We start from the raw sequence: 17,528 nt of genomic DNA, 5'->3' as shown, positions 1-17,528 counted from the left end.
TTCCGGTTCATACCCTACCCGGTTCTTAAAAGTTAGCATATCTGGGCATCGGTTCGGGTCGGGAACCGAACCGGTTCTTGATTGGAACCGGTGCCATTTTACAACCCGGTATGAAAAAACCGGTTTCGAACCGGTTCTGGTTTTCCAGTTGAACCCGATTTGTGCACCTATAGCTTCATGCGACGGTGCAACATCTGACGCAGGAACTGGAAATATTGAAGAAGGAGGATAAATGATCGGAAAAGGTCATTCATATAATAACCTACCTTTTCCGATCATTTATCCTCCTTTTTCAATATTTCCACTTCCTGCGTCAGTGTTGCACCGTCTCCTGAAGCATTTGCACCTCAAGTGCCACGGCAGCATTCACAACAGCTTCAACTTCAGCTTTATCCTCCGCCTCCTTCTTCTTATTGAAAGTCCAATTGAACCATCCGCTCATTCCTTCCTTGGCACGCTTCGCGCAATACACCCCGACCGTCTTCAACCCATTCCCCACGAGTACGTAATTCCCTTCCTAATCGTGTCTCCTAAATCAACGATCATCTTTCCCGCGCCAATAGCCACGCGTACGATACAGAGATTTTAGCAACCCGTTTAGTTTCTCTCTTCACATCTCCAGCTACGTGCTTGTACGCCTATTTCGTCTGAGTATCTTCTTCATCTTTACCTTTCTTCTCAACTGGAATCACCATTTTAGATCTACAATTGTTTGTTTGTTTGTTTGTTTTCAGGAGAGAAAGTGTAAGTGTGTTGCGAGTGTGTGAGGCCTTTTTCACTTCTCCAGCTACGTACTTGTACGCCTTTTTCATCCGAGTATCTTCTTCATCTTGTCTTTCTTCTCAACTACTAGAATACCCATTTAGATCTACAATTGTTTGTTTGTTTGTTTGTTTGTTTGTTTTCAGGAGGAAAAGTGTGAGTGTGTTGGGAGTGTGTGAGATCTTTTTCACCTCTCCAGCTATGTACTTGTACATCGTTTTCTAATGAGTATCTTCTTCATCTTTGCCTTTCTTCTCAACTAGAATCACCATTTTAGATCTACAAGTGTTTGTTTGTTTTCAGGAGAGAAAGTGTGAGTGTGTTGCGAGTGTGTGAGGCCTTTTTCACCTCTCTAGCTACGTACTTGTACGCCTTTTTTATCTGAGTATCTTCTTCATCTTTGTCTTTCTTCTCAACCGGAATCACCATTTTAGATCTACAATTGTTTGTTTGTTTGTTTTTAGGAGAGACAGTGTGAGTGTGTGAGGCCTTTTTCTCCTCTCTAGCTACGTACTTGTACGCCTTTTTTCATTTGAGTATCTTCTTCATCTTTGTATTTCTTCTCAACCGAAATCACCATTTTAGATCTACAGTTTTTTGCTTGTTTGTTTTAGGAGAGAAAGTGTGAGTGTGTTGCGAGTGTGTGAGGTCTTTTTCACCTCTCCAGCTACGTACTTGTACGCCTTTTTCGTCCGTATCTTCTTCATTTTTGTCTTTCTTCTCAACCGGAATCACCATTTTAGATCTATAATTATTTGTTTGTTTGTTTTCAGGAGAGAAAGTGTGAGTTTGTGAGGTCTTTTTCACCTCTCCAGCTACGTACTTGTACGTCTTTTTCGTCCGTATCTTCTTCATCTTTGCCTTTCTTCTCAACTGGAGTCACCATTTTAGATCTACAATTGTTTGTTTTCAGGAGAGAAAGTGTGAGTGTGTGAGACCTTTTTCACTTCTCTAGCTACGTACTTGTACATCGTTTTAATTTGAGTATCTTCTTCATCTTTGCAATTCTTCTCAATTGGAATGACCATTTTAGATCTACCATTATTTGTTTGTTTTCAGGAGAGAAAATGTGAGTGTTTTGCGTGTGTTTGAGGCGAGACGGGGGAAGTTATTATTTATATTATTATAAATTTCTCAAAACTCACTCACCATAAAACGTGATATAATTGAATTATGCTACCAATTCTTTTTGTTACATAATTAAACATGATCAGTCTAGGCCTCTTATGGCCCAAAGACCAAACGTAAGCTATCGAACAATGGTTTGGACACTAACCTGTCCCGTCACACTCATTTATTAATTCATATTATTTTATTATTATGACTCGTACATTAACCCGCTATTGATACTAATTCTAGCACACTCCAAATCATATTTAACTAATCAAATAAACTAACCCGATGAATTAAACAAACAAACAAACCGATCACTTTAAATATTCAAATGATATGCTATGTGTCTAATTAATTTCCACAAGTATTATCTACTTAGAAATAACAATATGTGGTAATTTTGTCTCGAATGTTTGAGATCATAAAATGTCTTGTTGTAAATTATTAATATCAATTGTACAAACGATTTATTCAGGTGATTTTTTTTATTTATTTTATACATTAGAGCATCTCCACTTCCATCTCTATCTCTATTGATTTGAGATATGTTTTTCACCATCTCCATCTCCATCTCCATCTCCATCTCCATCTCCATCTCCATCTTTGTTTACTTTAATGAAGGTTCAAAACGGGCTCTATAATTTTGAGATTTCTTATGCTCAAACCTATTGACGACATAAAACACATGTCTATTATGGTTGTTTCTATATATGCAATTCTCTTCTCTTAAAGAAAGTTTTGTTATAACTATGCTAACGCCTTTTATCTTTCTAATGTATATATCGTTTACTTAGTAGCCTCACTACTTGATGGTTGGTACTATCAGACAACCATATTTTGTGCCACTACACTATATTTGATCAACTTTACGGGAATAACTTTTATATGATAACTAAAAGTATGTTTCAAATATATTTAATTAACTAAATTAATTTAAATCTTTTGTATACTAAGGGGAGACGGCAGGGCGCATCCCGCCAAACACTAAATCACCGGTCGACAACTTACCATCCCTCTTTTAATCCGCCACTTCCGTCGCACAAACAAACACATAAACCGGTTTTCGAAGTCGAAACAAATCGGGCTGGTTTGAAACAAGCTTTTAAAAGGTTTGGTCCGCGTTTAATGTAATAATGGTTAACCTTGCCTTGACCAACCGGAACAGGTTTGGGATGTAACGTGATTTGTACACGTCTACTATACATGAGATTTTGACACATAATCCGAATTATATGCCACCATACGTAATGGTCCTTAGAGTTTGATTGGTATCGGGTATGTTTGGCAAAGAGCCTTTAGGAGCTTCTAGCTTTAAGCTTTTAAGAAAAAGTTCATTCTTAATAAAAAGCTTTGTTTGGTTGAATAAGCTTCAAGCTTTTAAGTTTGGAGAAAAAGCTCTATTTCTAAACGAGACTATTACTAGCGTTTGAGAAAAGCTAAAAGCTTTTGCATTTGAATTTACACGTTTAGTACTTAAACTTTCATCAATTTTTGTAAATTTATATAATAATTACATATTTCACCCTTATTCAAAACCAACTACCCCCATGACTCTTTAAAAGACCGTAACTTTTTCACATGTTAATATTTTTTTGAACAAATTACATCATAAAAAAGAGCATTTTATCTCTTTAATTTGAGTATCATATTGCTATACTTTTTTAACTTTAAAAAATTAGTATATTACGTAATTGCCGGTTATGATTGGCACCTAGGGATGAGATCGATACCGTACCGGTACCGAAAATCCAGGTCCCAAAATTTATAAATTCTTGGTACCGGTATCGGTACCGAAATATTCAGTTCGGTACCGGTACGGTACCGGTATTGAAAGCAAGAATTCGGGAAATACCGGTACCGTATCGTACCGTACCGGCACGGCTACCGTACCTGTCCCGAAACTTAAAACTTTGGTACCAATTCGGCACCAACGGTACCAAATTGGTACCGATTTCGGTACCGGTACCAATCGGTATCTGCACCGACTTTGCTCATCCCTATTGGCACCAAGTCGAGTCAGACGAGCTCGGGTCATGTGTAAGACCAAATTAGGGTCGGAATGAGTCGACACAAAAAGGGTTAATTTAGTTCGGTTCGTGTTGGTAGAGTTTTGAGTCGAAAGGGGCCAGGTCATAATATGTTTTAGATTAAAACGGTGCCAGGTCGGAAATGGTTTCAGATCAAAAGAGGTTGGTTTAAAAAATTATCTATTTGAAAATACTGTACATTTCAGTTTTGTTTCTTGATTTTCGCCATCGGCTACACGCTTACTGCCTTTGCACGAATTAAGCGTCTGCATTCGGGTTATGTGTGCACTATATCAAGTTAATCACATACCGACACTGATTATGCGGTTGATGTTAGGTTGCGCGCGCACTCGGCTGCACCACGCGGGCGCCCAACTAGTTTTATTAAAAGTTCCAGTTACTCTGCCAAACACGTAAATATATCTAAAAAGCTATCAGCTTCCAGCTACCAGCCACCAGCTTCCAGATAACAGCCACCAGCTGGTTTTACCAAACATACCCATCATATTGGTAGGACTTGGAGAAAAAATGGGTTAGGTTTAAATAAGAAGTTTGATTTTTCTAAGAAGGCTAGGAAGGTGAGTATTTTTGTCTAACACTTTTATATCAAAACCAACTTCCTTTAATCTTAAAACCCACTTACATTAATTTAAAACCCCACTTACATCTTCACTCATCTCCTACAACCACCACCACTCCACCGCCCCACCGCCACCACCTCACCGGAAAAGTCTATGGAAAATTCACCGAAAAAGCCGTCGGAAAGTCACCGGAAAACAATCCCCGAGAAATTTCGCCGGAAAATCGCCGAAAAATACACCGAAAAGTCACCGAAAAAAAGTTACCGGAAAACGGCCGCTGAAAAAAACACAATGTAAAAAACACAATGGAAAAAAACACTATGAAATAAAAACACAATTGTATGACACAACGTAAAAAACACAATGGAAAAAATACTATGAAAAAAACACAATGAAAATACAATTGTATAACACAATTTTGTAAAACACAATTTTGGTAAAACACAATTTGTAAAAACCCACTATTTTTTTTATTTTTATATAACAATATGGTACTCCTATAAAAGATAAAAAGACACTCGTTATTATGGTGAATTTATTTTTCAATAAAAACGTCGTGAAAAAAAGTTATGAACGTTTTAAAATGATGGGGGAATTTGGCATGTGCCTTGCATGTGGAGAGAGAAAGTCAACAAATGTGTTATTCCTTTTATGTCATTTACCTCGTATTCACACTTGATTTTCCACTGAACTAATCTCAACCCTTCATGTTCAAAATCAATTGACAATATTACTTTTATAAACATATATTTTTACTAGATGTATCATTTGGTTTTTATTTTTATTACTACTTTAAATTTATTTGAATAATATGTTATAGAAAATTTTGGGGAAAAAGACATACATACATGAAGAAAATGCGTTATATTTTGGTATGTGGGTACGGTTCATCGGGTCAATCCAATCGGGTTCCGGGTTAACTGGGTCGGGTTAGTTGGGTTTTCCTTAAAAAAATATCTAACCAGCAACCCGACCCTTTTAAGGTTCGGGCTAGTCGGGTTTGGATTATTCGGGTTTGTCGGTTAATCGGGTTAACCATGTTATTTTATAATTTTAAGTTGTTTTTTGTGTTTGTAACTTGTAGGTTGCAAAATATCTCATTCCACTCGATTTTCAATTACTTTTACAAGTAATTATCTTATAATTATATATATAGATTTGTATACGAACCATTGGACATGAACAAAGTCATGTCCGTGTTTTTTACTTGATTAATCAGTTTTTTTTAATAGCTAATTTGTTTAAGATTACTTTATTTTGCTAAAATTTAATAATTGAATAATGAACATCTGACATGCATGTAAGCCATATGTAAATCTAACAAGCGTTTTCATTTTTTATTTTTATTAAAAAATATTTTTTGTTTATGTATTTTTTTCCACCAGATTTTGGTAATCTTGTATATTAAACTTATACATGTAATATTATAACAATTAATTTAATTTATTAGAGCATAGTTTCATTTAGTAATTACCAACTTAAGTGTTAGCGCTACCCGTCTCATCGCATGGCCACCAATCTGGTAAATATAAATAAATAAAACTTAATGCATACAACGTTTAACGGTTTCATTAAAAGTACCTAAAAGGTTTAACGGTTTTGTTTAAAGTACGTAAAATGTTTTAATGGTTTCATGTAACAACCTTACCTTACCTTATCCAACCAATCGGATATTGAATCTATGACCCATTTCCCATCAGTCCAAGCCTCTTGGGCACACTAGACTCGCTCATGGCCCAAAGACCAAACGTAGGAGGTCCGAACGCCCATGCTACTGAAGAACAAATAGTTTCGGTTTGAACACTAACCTATCCCGTGACACTTTTATTAATATTATTATGACTCGACACACATAAAACAGGTACATTAACCCACGATTGATACTAATTAAACCTATACTAATTTTAACACTAAAATTCTATTTAACTAATCAAATAAACTAAACTGATAACCGATCACTTTAAAATATTCAAGTGATATGCAAAGTGTGTAATTAATTTCCCGCATGTATTTACAATCATTATTTAGATAGTAATAATAATTCGTGACATTTTTTTATCGAATGTTTGAGATCATAAAATGTCTTTTGTAAATTATAACTGTTTATATAAACTGTAGCAGATTAAGGTGATTTCTGATTTTCGTAGAAGTTTCGTAGATACGACATTCTGTAAGTTAGCAAAAATGAAAAGTTGTCGTGTGCTTGAAACCTTTATGGTAGAAACAGCTAGTGAAACCTCTGTTAGGATAATGAGAATGGTTAAGGATTGTAAGATAGAGTTAGAGGGACGTGAGTTCCCTGTTACCCGTTATGTCATGACCTTAAGAGGGTTCGACGTGGTTTTGGGAATGGATTGGTTGTCTGAGTTTGAGGCTTAGATATTGTGTAAGAGTAGGTTGATAAGGTCAAAGTCCTTGGATGGTAATACAGTGACGTTTATGGTGATAAGGAAAGTTCGGGGCTTAACGTCATTTCGATGATAAAAGCCGAAAGATTGTTACAGTGAGGGTGCGGTGCCTACCTGACATATGTTGTCAACGCTTCAGCGGAGGCGAAGGAAGTGAAAGATGTTCCTGTAGTTTGCGACTATCCGGAAGTGTTCCCTAAGGACCTTCCGAGATTGCTACCGGAAGGAGAAGTAGAATTTCAGATATAGTTAGTACCAAGAGCACAGTCCGTCGCGAAAGCACCTTACCGCTTGGTGCTGTCTGGGATGAAAGATATGCTGTCCCAACTGCAAGAACTTCTCGACAAAGGTTTCATACGACCAAGTGTTTCCCCGTGGGGCGCGTCGGTGTTGTTCTTTAAGAAGAAGGATGGAAGGATGAGAATGTATATAGACTATCGCGAGTTGAATAAGCTTACGGTGAAGAATAGATATCCGTTGCCACAGATTGACGACTTGTCTGATCAGTTGCAAGGTGCTAATTGGTTCTCGCGAATAGACCTCAGATCGGGTTATCATCAGTTGAAGGTGAAAGATGCAGACATCCTAAGACAACGTTTCGGACGGGGTATGGACACTACGAGTTACTCGTGATGTCGTTCGGTCTAACGAATGCTCCCGCATCATTTATGGACATGATGAATAAGGTATGTCGGCCGATGTTAGACAAGTTGGTTATCGTTTTCATTGACAACATACTGATTTATTCGAAGAGTGAGTCTGACCATGCTAAGCATCTGATAGAAGTATTAGGAGTTTTGAAGGACGAGAAACCGTATGCTAAATTCTCGAAGTGCGCATTTTGGTTGCAAGAGGTACAGTTTCTAGGTCACATAATCAATCCTGAGGGATTACTGTGGACCCAGAGAATATTGAAGCGATAAAGAATTGGAAGACTCCGTAAAACCCAACCGAGATACGTAGTTTCTTTGGGTTGGCTGGCTATTACAGGAAATTTGTCGAAGGCTTCTTTAAGGTAGCCACATCGTTGACCGGTATGACCTGAAAGACTGTGGTGTTTAGTTGGGGTAAGTTTCAGGAAGAAGAGTTCGAAGAATTGAAGAAAAGACTCACGCAGGCTCCAATCCTTGTATTACCCGACGGTAATGAGGATTTAGTAGTTTGTACTAATGCCTCGCATCGTGGGTTAGGTTGCGTGTTAATGCAACAAGGGAAGGTCATAGCATATGCGTCCAAACAGTTGAAGGTTCACGAAAGTACATACCTGACGCATGACCTAGAGTTAGCAGTTGTAGTGCATGCTCTCAAAATTTGGAGACATTACTTGTATGGTACTAAGTGTACTATTTATACAGACCATAGGAGTTTGAAATACTTCTTTGAGCAGAATGAGCTGAATATGAGACAGAGAAGATGGTTAGAGCTGATTAAAGATTATGAGTGTGACATCAAGTATTATCCAGGAAAGGCTAATGTAGTCGCTGACGCCTTAAGCCGGAAGAATGAAAAAGTCATTGCGACAGTGAAGTCTTACAAGTTGATTATCAACTCAGATTTCTTTGAGACACCACTAAGGAACAGTCGGAGGTGCTTACAGATGAAGGGTTAATGAAGAAAGAAAGGATTTTTGGGTAGCAACCGAGTTGGTAAATAATACTCATGGCGTAAATACCAGATTCGATCGGATGTGGATTCCTCGACACGGGAATCTTAGAGGTCGAATCCTAGACGAGGCCCATAAGTCTCGATACTCGATTTATCCAGGATCCACCAAGATATATCAAGACCTGAAGAAAGATTATTGGTGGTCGGGTATGAAGAACGTAGTGGTAGATTATGCCAATAAGTGCTTAACTTGTTTACAGGTTAAAGCAGAACACCAAAAATCGTATGGAAAGATGCAACCTTTGGAGATACCTGAGTGGAAATGGGAACGCGACACCATGGATTTCATAACTAAGCTACTGCGTACAGCTAGAAATCATGATACCATCTGGGTGATTGTGGACCGTTTAACGAAGAGTGCTTATTTTCTTCCTATACGAGAGGCCATCTCGTCAGAAACATCAGCGAACATGTTCATTAAAGAAGTTGTAACAAAGCATGGGGTACCGTTGTCGATCGTATCCAACAGAGATACCCGCTTTACTTTTAGATTTTGGAAGAGGTTCCATGAAGCGATGGGAACGAGATTGAACATCAGCACGGCGTATCATCCTCAAACAGATGGGCAGTCCGATCGGACTATCCAAACCCTTGAGGATATGCTACATGCATGCGGGTTAGTCTTTGGAGGGAGTTGGGATGATCATCTTCACTTAGCAAAATTCTCTTACAACAACAGCTACCATTCGAGTATTAGTATGCCTTCGTTTGAGATGTTGTATGGTAGACGTTGTAGAACTCCTGTATGTTGGGGAGAAATTGGTCAGAAAGAGATTGGTAGTTTAGAAGTTGTGCAAGAAACCTCCTCGAGGTTTGATCAGATTAAGGCAAGAATGAAAGCTACTCAAGACCGTCAGAAGTCCTATGCTGATAAGCGGCGACGACCGATTGAATTTAACGTTGGTGACAATGTGATGCTCAAGGTCTCGGCATGGAAGGGGATTATTGGTTTTAGAAAGAGGGAGAAATTGAGTCCAAGATACATTGGACCATTCAGAATCGTAGCCCGTGTGGTGGAAGTGGCCAATAAGCTCGATCTACCTGAGGAATTAGAAGGGATTCACTCGACCTTCCATGTTTCACACTTAAGGAAATGTCTCATCAATGACACATCGCACGTGCCATTAATAGACATAGAGGTAGATGAACGGTTGAATTACGTCGAGCAGCCAATTGAGATAGTTGAACGCAAGGAAAAGCAACTTCGTCACAAAGTTATTCCGTTGGTAATGGTGATTTGGAACACCGTAAAGGATAGGATGCTACTTGGGAAGTCGAGGAAGAAATGCGTAAGTTTTATCCTGAATTGTTCGTGTAATAGATAGGTTTCGGGGACGAAACCTTTTTAAGGAGGGAAGACTTGTAACATTCTCGTTTTGAGACCGATAAAATAAATAAAATAAGTTTATTTAATTAAATTTCGTGTGTCATTATTTAAATTTTAAATTAAATGACAATGGGATAAAAGAATAGGCTTAGGGTTTTATTATGGATCCAAGAATGATTATGGGCCTAAAGTCTATGGGACTAGAGTATTTAAACACCTAAACCTTTCCTAAAACCCTAAAATATCTCATTTCATCATCTTCATCAGACACACGTACACTTCACCCTCCTGTGCACACACAACCATTCCTTTCATCTCATTCCATCCTAGATCTAATAGAGTAAACAAGATTGATTTCTATTTATTCACCTAAGAAGAAGAACCCATCTAGGTTTACAAGTGAATCAAGATCCAACTAACCAAATCTATAAGGTATGTTACAAGTTAAAGATTAGTCCTTTTCATTCATCTTCTTCTTATTCTTGTTTGTTATGAGGTAATAATAAACAAATGGATCTTGTAAGTTAGAAAACGAAATGAACTAAGTCACCCGACTCGAATAAATTTTATTTATGTAAGTGGGTGGATTTCGATTTAAATGATTTGACAAATACACACACACACACATATATATATATAATGAGTTCAGCCTTAGTGGAATGAGATCTAAGTGGATCTTGGGAATAAAATCTCGATCGGCTCGAGTGGTCAGGGGCCTGATTTCCAATCGACTCGGATGGAAAGTAGAGGGCTCAACTCAAATCAATTCATTCGGCTCGATGGTATTAGAGGAAACTCGATCCAAAGATGGATCGACTGGGCAAAAGGGATCGACTCGAGTTTTTAGTCGACTGGTAAAGGGGACTCGGTTCAATTTTTGGGTCGAATGGGAAGAAAGGGACTCGATCAAAGTCGAGTCGATTGGAAGAGGAGGTAGACTCGACTAAATGGGTCGATTGGACAGAAGGTCGGCTGAAATTTGAATCGATCCAGACGAGGGGGGTCGACCCGAATAGATGAGTCGAACAGAATGGATCCGACTCATTGGCTCGACTTCATTGGCTCGACTGAGATTAAGGGTCCTCAACCCAAATTTCCACTCGAACATGATCACAGGGACTCGATCCGAACCCATTCGATTGGGTTTAAGAGATTTAGTCCAAATAATAGGGATAGGATCGAATGGGGTGCGAACCCAGCCTGAAACCCGAATCGTTAAGAAATCGAAACTTACGGAGTTCGTTTTCGTTACTTGTAAACTATTAAACAATTAGTCATGCTCAATTGAAGAAAGGTATCACTATTAACTCCGAGAGGAACCGAATTCAGGTAAGTTTATAGCCCCTTTTCTATGTGACGTTTTCGGGGCTGTGTGCATACTCCTATGTGTTAGTTAATACACTTACCTTTAATGGTAAGCGTATGATACGTGAATGTTTAGAAATTAATGTTATTAATAAAATAAGAGTAAGTATGTTAACATGTATGATTATACACACACACACACATATATATATATATAACTGAAAGATATGTAAAGTATGCATGAATGTATAGTAACGAACGTATGGTCGATTGACGAGACACGTACGGTTGTATGGTTATTCGAGATAGAGGGACCGAACCCAAATAATATCTGAGACAGAAGTGACCAGACCCTAATAATATCTCCCTAATAATATCTGAGACAGAAGGGAACGGACCCTAATAATATCTGAGATGGTAGAGATAGAATAGCTTATGGTATACCATAGGAAATTATGAAAGAAAATATGTATGTGAAGGGATCAGACCCTAATAATATCTGAGACAGAAGAGAACAGACCCTAATAATATCTGAGATTGTAGAGATAGAATAGCTTATGGTATACCATAGGAAATTATGAAAGAAAGAAAGAAAGTATGTGTGTAAGTATGTATGTATGTATGTATGAAAGAAATAATAGTAAGTAAAGTATGGAATATGTATCTTCGGACACGTATAAGTAAGAATATGAACATAATGTATGTTAACTGATTAACTAGAACTCACTCAACGTAGCTGACTTTTAGTATGTACGCATGTGAATAGAATGAGACAGGTAGCTTGAGGGGAGACATGTGGCATAACGTGAAGACTAGCATCCGAAGAAAGAAGATTTACGTGCCGTTTATGTTTAATCGTTAAGACTTAGTTATTCTGTTTAAAATTAGTACTTGATGGTTTGTATGAATGGTTGACTTTTGTATTCCACGAATGGTTTTAATTAACTCTGATTTTAGAACCATGTTAATGAGTAAATCTAACACCCGAATTGTAAGGCTACCGGGCTCGGGCCTTACATATTGTTTTGTTTAATGACTTTCATTGTTTAAGGTTGTTGTTACGGTCCCTATGACAATGTAAGTAAGCTTTATCATGTCATGAAATGAACTTCTCTATTGTACCATTACACTGAATAGTATGGAGAACTTTGCTTCTTTAATGGGACTTTGCTTCTCTATTGCTTCTTTGCTTCTCTATTGTACCATTAGACTTCTCTATTGTACCATTAAGCTTTATCATGTCATGAAATGAACTTCTCTGTTGTATCAAACTTGTCTAGTGGATAACTTTGCTTCTTTAATGGGACTTGAACCGGTTCAAGTATTTAATGGGTTTTGCCTTTTAAGTTTTAACCACCGCAACGGGTTTTAACTAACATTTCTCCCGCGACCTTACTCACTCTCCGGCGATGAAAACCCTCATTTCAAACCCTCTATTCACCGCCTTTATCTCCAACTTCCCATCACTTCCTCGCAATAATCATAAGAATAACCGCATATTCCTAAACATCCAGCCCACAAAACCTCTTCCCATACAAACGACGTCGTGTTCGTGTTCAGCTGACTACGGCGGTTGGTCCGATCTGATCTCCGGAGACAGTTCAAATGAGTCAAATCAGCTCAATCGGTTTCTGGGTTCACTCGGAATCGATGAAAAAAAGTACGCATTTGTGTATCTATTTGGATTTGTATGCGCTCTAGGGTTTTCTAGGGTTATGGTTTCATCGATTATTATTTTCCCGGCGTGTTTTCTTGTTTTCGCGTTCGGGTTTTCGTTCGGGGTTGTGAATAGGTGGGATTTGGATGTGGGTTTGAGTTTGTTTGGGAAGAAGAACAAGAAAAAGAGATTTATTAAAGATAATGAGTTTCGGGTTTCGGTTGAGAAGCTGAAGAGTTTGGGGGATTTGTTAAATGGGTTTGATGAAAAGTTTGCGAATTTGAAGCGGAGTATGCAAAAAGATGTTGATTTGAATAGGATTAGTAAAAATGATTTGGTTGGTTATATTGAGAGTGTTGAATTTATTGAACAAGGTGTGTTGCAAGCGAAAGGTGTGATTGAAGGTTATATGGATTGTATTGGTGGTTGACGCTAATGATATATCGAAGCCTTTTAATCATAAACCGAGTGATCAAACAAAGAAGGTGGAGAGAAAAGGGTTCGATATCTCACAGTTCATTGCTGGTTTCCAAGAAAGATCTTTCGGACTGAGGACTAATAAAGTAAAAGATACTGTTAAGAGTGAGTCGAAAGATGCGGAGTCAAGTGATCAGAATCAAGCGAAAGTTGTGGATCTTGAAGATAAGACGATGAAATTTGTAAGCGGTGATGATAAGACTGTGTATAATGATAGTGATGTTAGGGTTAAACAAACGTATGGAGGGAAAACGATAGGTAGAATGACGTTAATGGAAATGGAAGTCGATTCTAAACAAGTTTTTGAAAGAGACGAGTATGTCGTTAAAGATAACAAAACACGGTTTTATAAGCAAAGAAGGACAAAAGGATATTATGAGCAAGAACAACGGGATTTCAGTACATATAATGGAAATAATATGCTTTATGATGACATGGATTCGAGTGAAAACGAAGGTTATGAAAATGAGAACAGATATGCTAACTCTCAATCCTCAGAGATATCAAGTGACGTGCTTTTCAATGATTACTTAACCGAAGCAAACGGGCTTTTGAAGCAGGCCCGTGAGTGGTTAACAGACAGAGGTATTGAAGAAGATGCAGAACAAATGTTGTATAAATCGAGTGATTTGTTGTCTAAAGCTGTAGATATGAAGCCCATGAGTTTATTGGCCGTGGGCCAGTTAGGAAACACTTATCTTCTTCATGGAGAGTTGAAATTGAAATTAAGCCGGAAATTAAGAGCTTTACTTGCAGAGAGTGATAATGAAGTTATGAATAGAGATGAGTTTGTTGATTATCTTGTTAATGTTTGTGAAGAGTGTGAAGAACTGTTGGTACAGGCTGGCAGAAAGTACAGGCTGGCATTGTCGATTGATGGTGATGATATGAGAGCGTTGTGTAATTGGGGTCTCGCTTTATCTTTCAGAGCTCAACTGATTGCTGATATTGGACCTGTAAGCATTTCTAGTCGACATATGCATTAGTCAACTCGCATACACATGTTATAAGTTTTAACATTAAGGTTGAATGTTGTCTCAGGAAGCAGCTTTTGATGCTGACAAGGTTTACTTGGCGGCTATTGACAAGTTTAATGCAATGATGTCCAGAAGCAATGCTCATACGCCAGATGGTATGATGTTCTTGTCTTTTGGGCATGAGCTATGTTATACTAATCATGTTTTAAGAAACATGTTTTGACGTAAAAGTGTGTTTGCAGCTCTTTTCAGATGGGGTTTTGTGTTACAACAAAGATCGCGTAGAACACGAAACTTTCGAGAGAAAGTGAAGCTGTTAAGTCAGGCTAAAAGGTTGTATGAGGATGCACTTCTTATGGACTCAAGTAATATGCAGGTGAAACAGGCCCTAATGACTTGTGAATCTGAATTAAGGTACCAGAACCGGTTTTGAACCGAAAGTCAACTGCTTTTGCTGAATTTGGCAAAAGGGTGCAATTTTCTTTAGCGCTTTATAGCGTTTGGAATAAATTTCATTCCTAGAATGATGAAATACATAGCGGATATATAGCAATGACGTGTAATCGATGCATGAATGTTGTAAGTTATTGTTAATTTGGATATTTTGTCCAACAGTGTAACCTTTGAAGTTAAATTTGTTGTTGATAATAAATTGATTTTTTTGTTGTTACTTACTATGCTCCACTTGCCTTTTAATGTTTATCTTTGATATCTTATATGGTGTGGAACTGTGGCTTGCTTGAATGCAAGACACATATATGGCTAATTATATATATATTGTGTTACAATTTTAGTTTTATCATCATCAGTATGATAAAACATTTTACAATTATATGGCGTCTTCGCCGTAATTACATATTTTTTTTCTGAAGGGAGGGTGAATTTTATTAATTGTTGGGCCCTAGCAATGTGCCAGGAATCTGAAGACCAAAAACAAATTAAAACTTGAAAGAAAAGTTAAATTTACTCCAAGGCACCCAAGTTAACCAATTTGGCTCTACTTAAAGACTCTTTTAACATTTTTATTTCATGAATGATGTTTTCTTCCTGCACCAATATGTTGCTGAAGAGTAGATTATTTCTTGCCCTCTAAATACTCCAGATAGTGATCGAAGCAATTCGATTTTCTTTAGTCTTGGTGACGAGTATGCATTGAAAGTGAAATCGAAAGCATCCTTAACCGAATCTTCATAGAACACACAGGTGTTTTACACCAACAACCAAATGCCTCGACCTACCCACAGCTGATAAAACATGGTTTGCTGATTCATATGCACAATCGCAAAAGTGACCGAAATAGAAAGCCTATTGAGAAGATACAAAAATGTAAGCTTTAATAGGAGCCCATTCAACTGAAGTGTTTTGAGTGAGGCAAATGTCTTTAGCATGTGTTAACTCCACCTTAGAAAGAAGTTTTAAACACTCGCCTTTTGGCATCTCGGTATCTATGTGCAATTCCCTTTTCCATTCACAGAACCAAGTAGGAAAGGAACTAAGACGCCAACAAGAATCATTCACCATACGTTTTTCGTTTTTAGTAACCGAAGAGAGAAGGATATAAACGACAAAGTCCCGAGTATCCATCCAAAAGAGAGCCTCCGAACCTGTACCTACTTGCAAGGAAAATAGCTCATCCAAATTAATGTTCCAAATGCTTAAGTCCTTATCAGTTGAACACATATTTTCCACGTGCAGGTTTGGTTAGAAAAGCTTTAAGAGGGAGTGATGGGCCGATCGGACGGGTTCAGGTCAAAATGGTTTTTGAGTAGAATGAGTCTAGGTAAAATGGTTCGTTTTTAAAAAGCATCCACAACTAGTATTTGTGAGAACGACATGATAATTAAGACAGCTAATATGTAAGTTTCCAATAAATAAAGAATTATAAATGATGTTCACAATAATTAGAAATAAAAAAAACGAGTAAAAAATGAAAGGTCCTACCGGGAGTCGAACCCAGGTCGCAGGATTCAAAGTCCTGAGTGCTAACCACTACACCATAGAACCAATTTGAATCTTGTGCTGCTTTGAGGTTTCATATAATTATAGTACAATATTAAATATTACAGCATGCAATGCAATAAACAAGTAAAATTTTGGAAATAGTTAGACCATTCCCAACACGTTCCCTACCCTATATCCATATAATCATATAATTACACTAAAAAACACTGTATTTTCTTTCTCCTGTTTAATTAAATAATATTTTTTATACCTTTATTATCATATTTTCTCTCTCTTTTACTCACAACTATTTTATAAAAATATTAAAAAATTATACAGCATCTACAGTGAAACTTCAAATTTAACTTTCCCATATAAATTTTCTCTCTCCTCTACTCACAAACACTCAACCATACCATATAATTTACAAATCTCCCTCACATAATTTTAGGGAATGGATTGATAATGCTCTTATATTAACAATTATACGAGTAGGATATTCAAAATGTTATACCATTTGTTGGTAGGTTATAATAATTTTAGTTCTGCAATAAAAAATTATTGAAATTGTAGTTGCATTTAGAAATACGCATGACTAGCGTAAAACTAACATATTCTAGTTGTATCCACAAACCAAAGATCAAAAACACAAGAATTATACTTATACAGTTATACGACTTCATTTTAATTATAGTTAAATTAACTATAAAAGGCAATGGAAACACAAATAAAGAGCAATGTAGTGTAAAGATGATCTCCAACCGAAACCTAAAAACACCCACAAACTCGTTCAATTTCCTGTTACATTAGATTTCCATTCATTTTTCCAAAAGTAGAAAAACTCAATTTATTTCCAACTCTACAGACGTCCTTATATATCCTTACATTTCACATCACAACCATTTTTAAAATTTATTTTTCGAATTCAAATTAGTAAAATCAATTATATGAATTAGATTATTGTATAAGAGAAATAAGAATAATGTAAAAGGATATATAAGTTAATGTTCTGAATATCAAAACATTACATATATTTTTTATTCTACTTAACTACAACATTATAATAGTTATAAGTTAATGTTTTGTATAGGTAGTCACTAAAGCACGTTATATAAATGGCGAACGAACTAGATAAAAACCCAGCCCACATAAAAGTGAAAGGTGCGCAACCCACCTCAAACTCTCGCCCTCGTGTTATCATAATCGCGATCAGATTTGAAAAGAGCTAAGCTAGGTAATTCAACGGAGATGATCAACATAATGATTAAGTAGAGTTTGAATTAAAATA

The 17,528-nt window shown here is 37.0% G+C and overlaps 1 protein-coding gene and 1 non-coding gene across 2 annotated transcripts; one reads left to right on the top strand and one right to left on the bottom strand.

Moving 5' to 3' along the window:
• Positions 1–12,733: 12,733 nt before the first annotated feature.
• LOC143612359 (uncharacterized) lies at positions 12,734–14,890 on the top strand. The gene is made up of 3 exons (XM_077086364.1): positions 12,734–14,278; positions 14,364–14,454; positions 14,542–14,890. Exons 1-3 carry the CDS (start codon positions 13,496–13,498, stop codon positions 14,730–14,732), a joined length of 1,065 nt encoding a protein of 354 aa, XP_076942479.1. The 5' UTR covers positions 12,734–13,495; the 3' UTR covers positions 14,733–14,890.
• Positions 14,891–16,231: 1,341 nt separating this feature from the next.
• Positions 16,232–16,303, bottom strand: TRNAQ-UUG (transfer RNA glutamine (anticodon UUG)). The gene has a single exon. It is a non-coding gene; the product is annotated as a tRNA-Gln (tRNA).
• Between the last annotated feature and the right edge of the window lie 1,225 nt (positions 16,304–17,528).

The sequence above is a fragment of the Bidens hawaiensis genome, unplaced genomic scaffold (genome assembly GCF_021521415.1).
Source record: "Bidens hawaiensis isolate Kalapana, Puna unplaced genomic scaffold, B.hawaiensis_p1.1 tig00034437_1, whole genome shotgun sequence".
In the NCBI taxonomy this organism is placed as follows: domain Eukaryota; kingdom Viridiplantae; phylum Streptophyta; class Magnoliopsida; order Asterales; family Asteraceae; genus Bidens; species Bidens hawaiensis.
Note: the sequence above shows the minus strand (reverse complement) of the source record. Positions and strands in the feature narration are given on the sequence as shown.

What these genes read in the sequence shown, in the direction of transcription:
- LOC143612359 (XM_077086364.1), top strand. Translation starts at nt 13,496, where the DNA reads ATGAAATTTGTAAGCGGTGATGATAAGACTGTGTATAATGATAGTGAT. An exon ending in TGATTGCTGATATTGGACCT is followed by an intron (nt 14,279 to 14,363) that starts GTAAGCATTTCT and finishes ATGTTGTCTCAG; the next exon opens with GAAGCAGCTTTTGATGCTGA. An exon ending in CAATGCTCATACGCCAGATG is followed by an intron (nt 14,455 to 14,541) that starts GTATGATGTTCT and finishes GTGTGTTTGCAG; the next exon opens with CTCTTTTCAGATGGGGTTTT.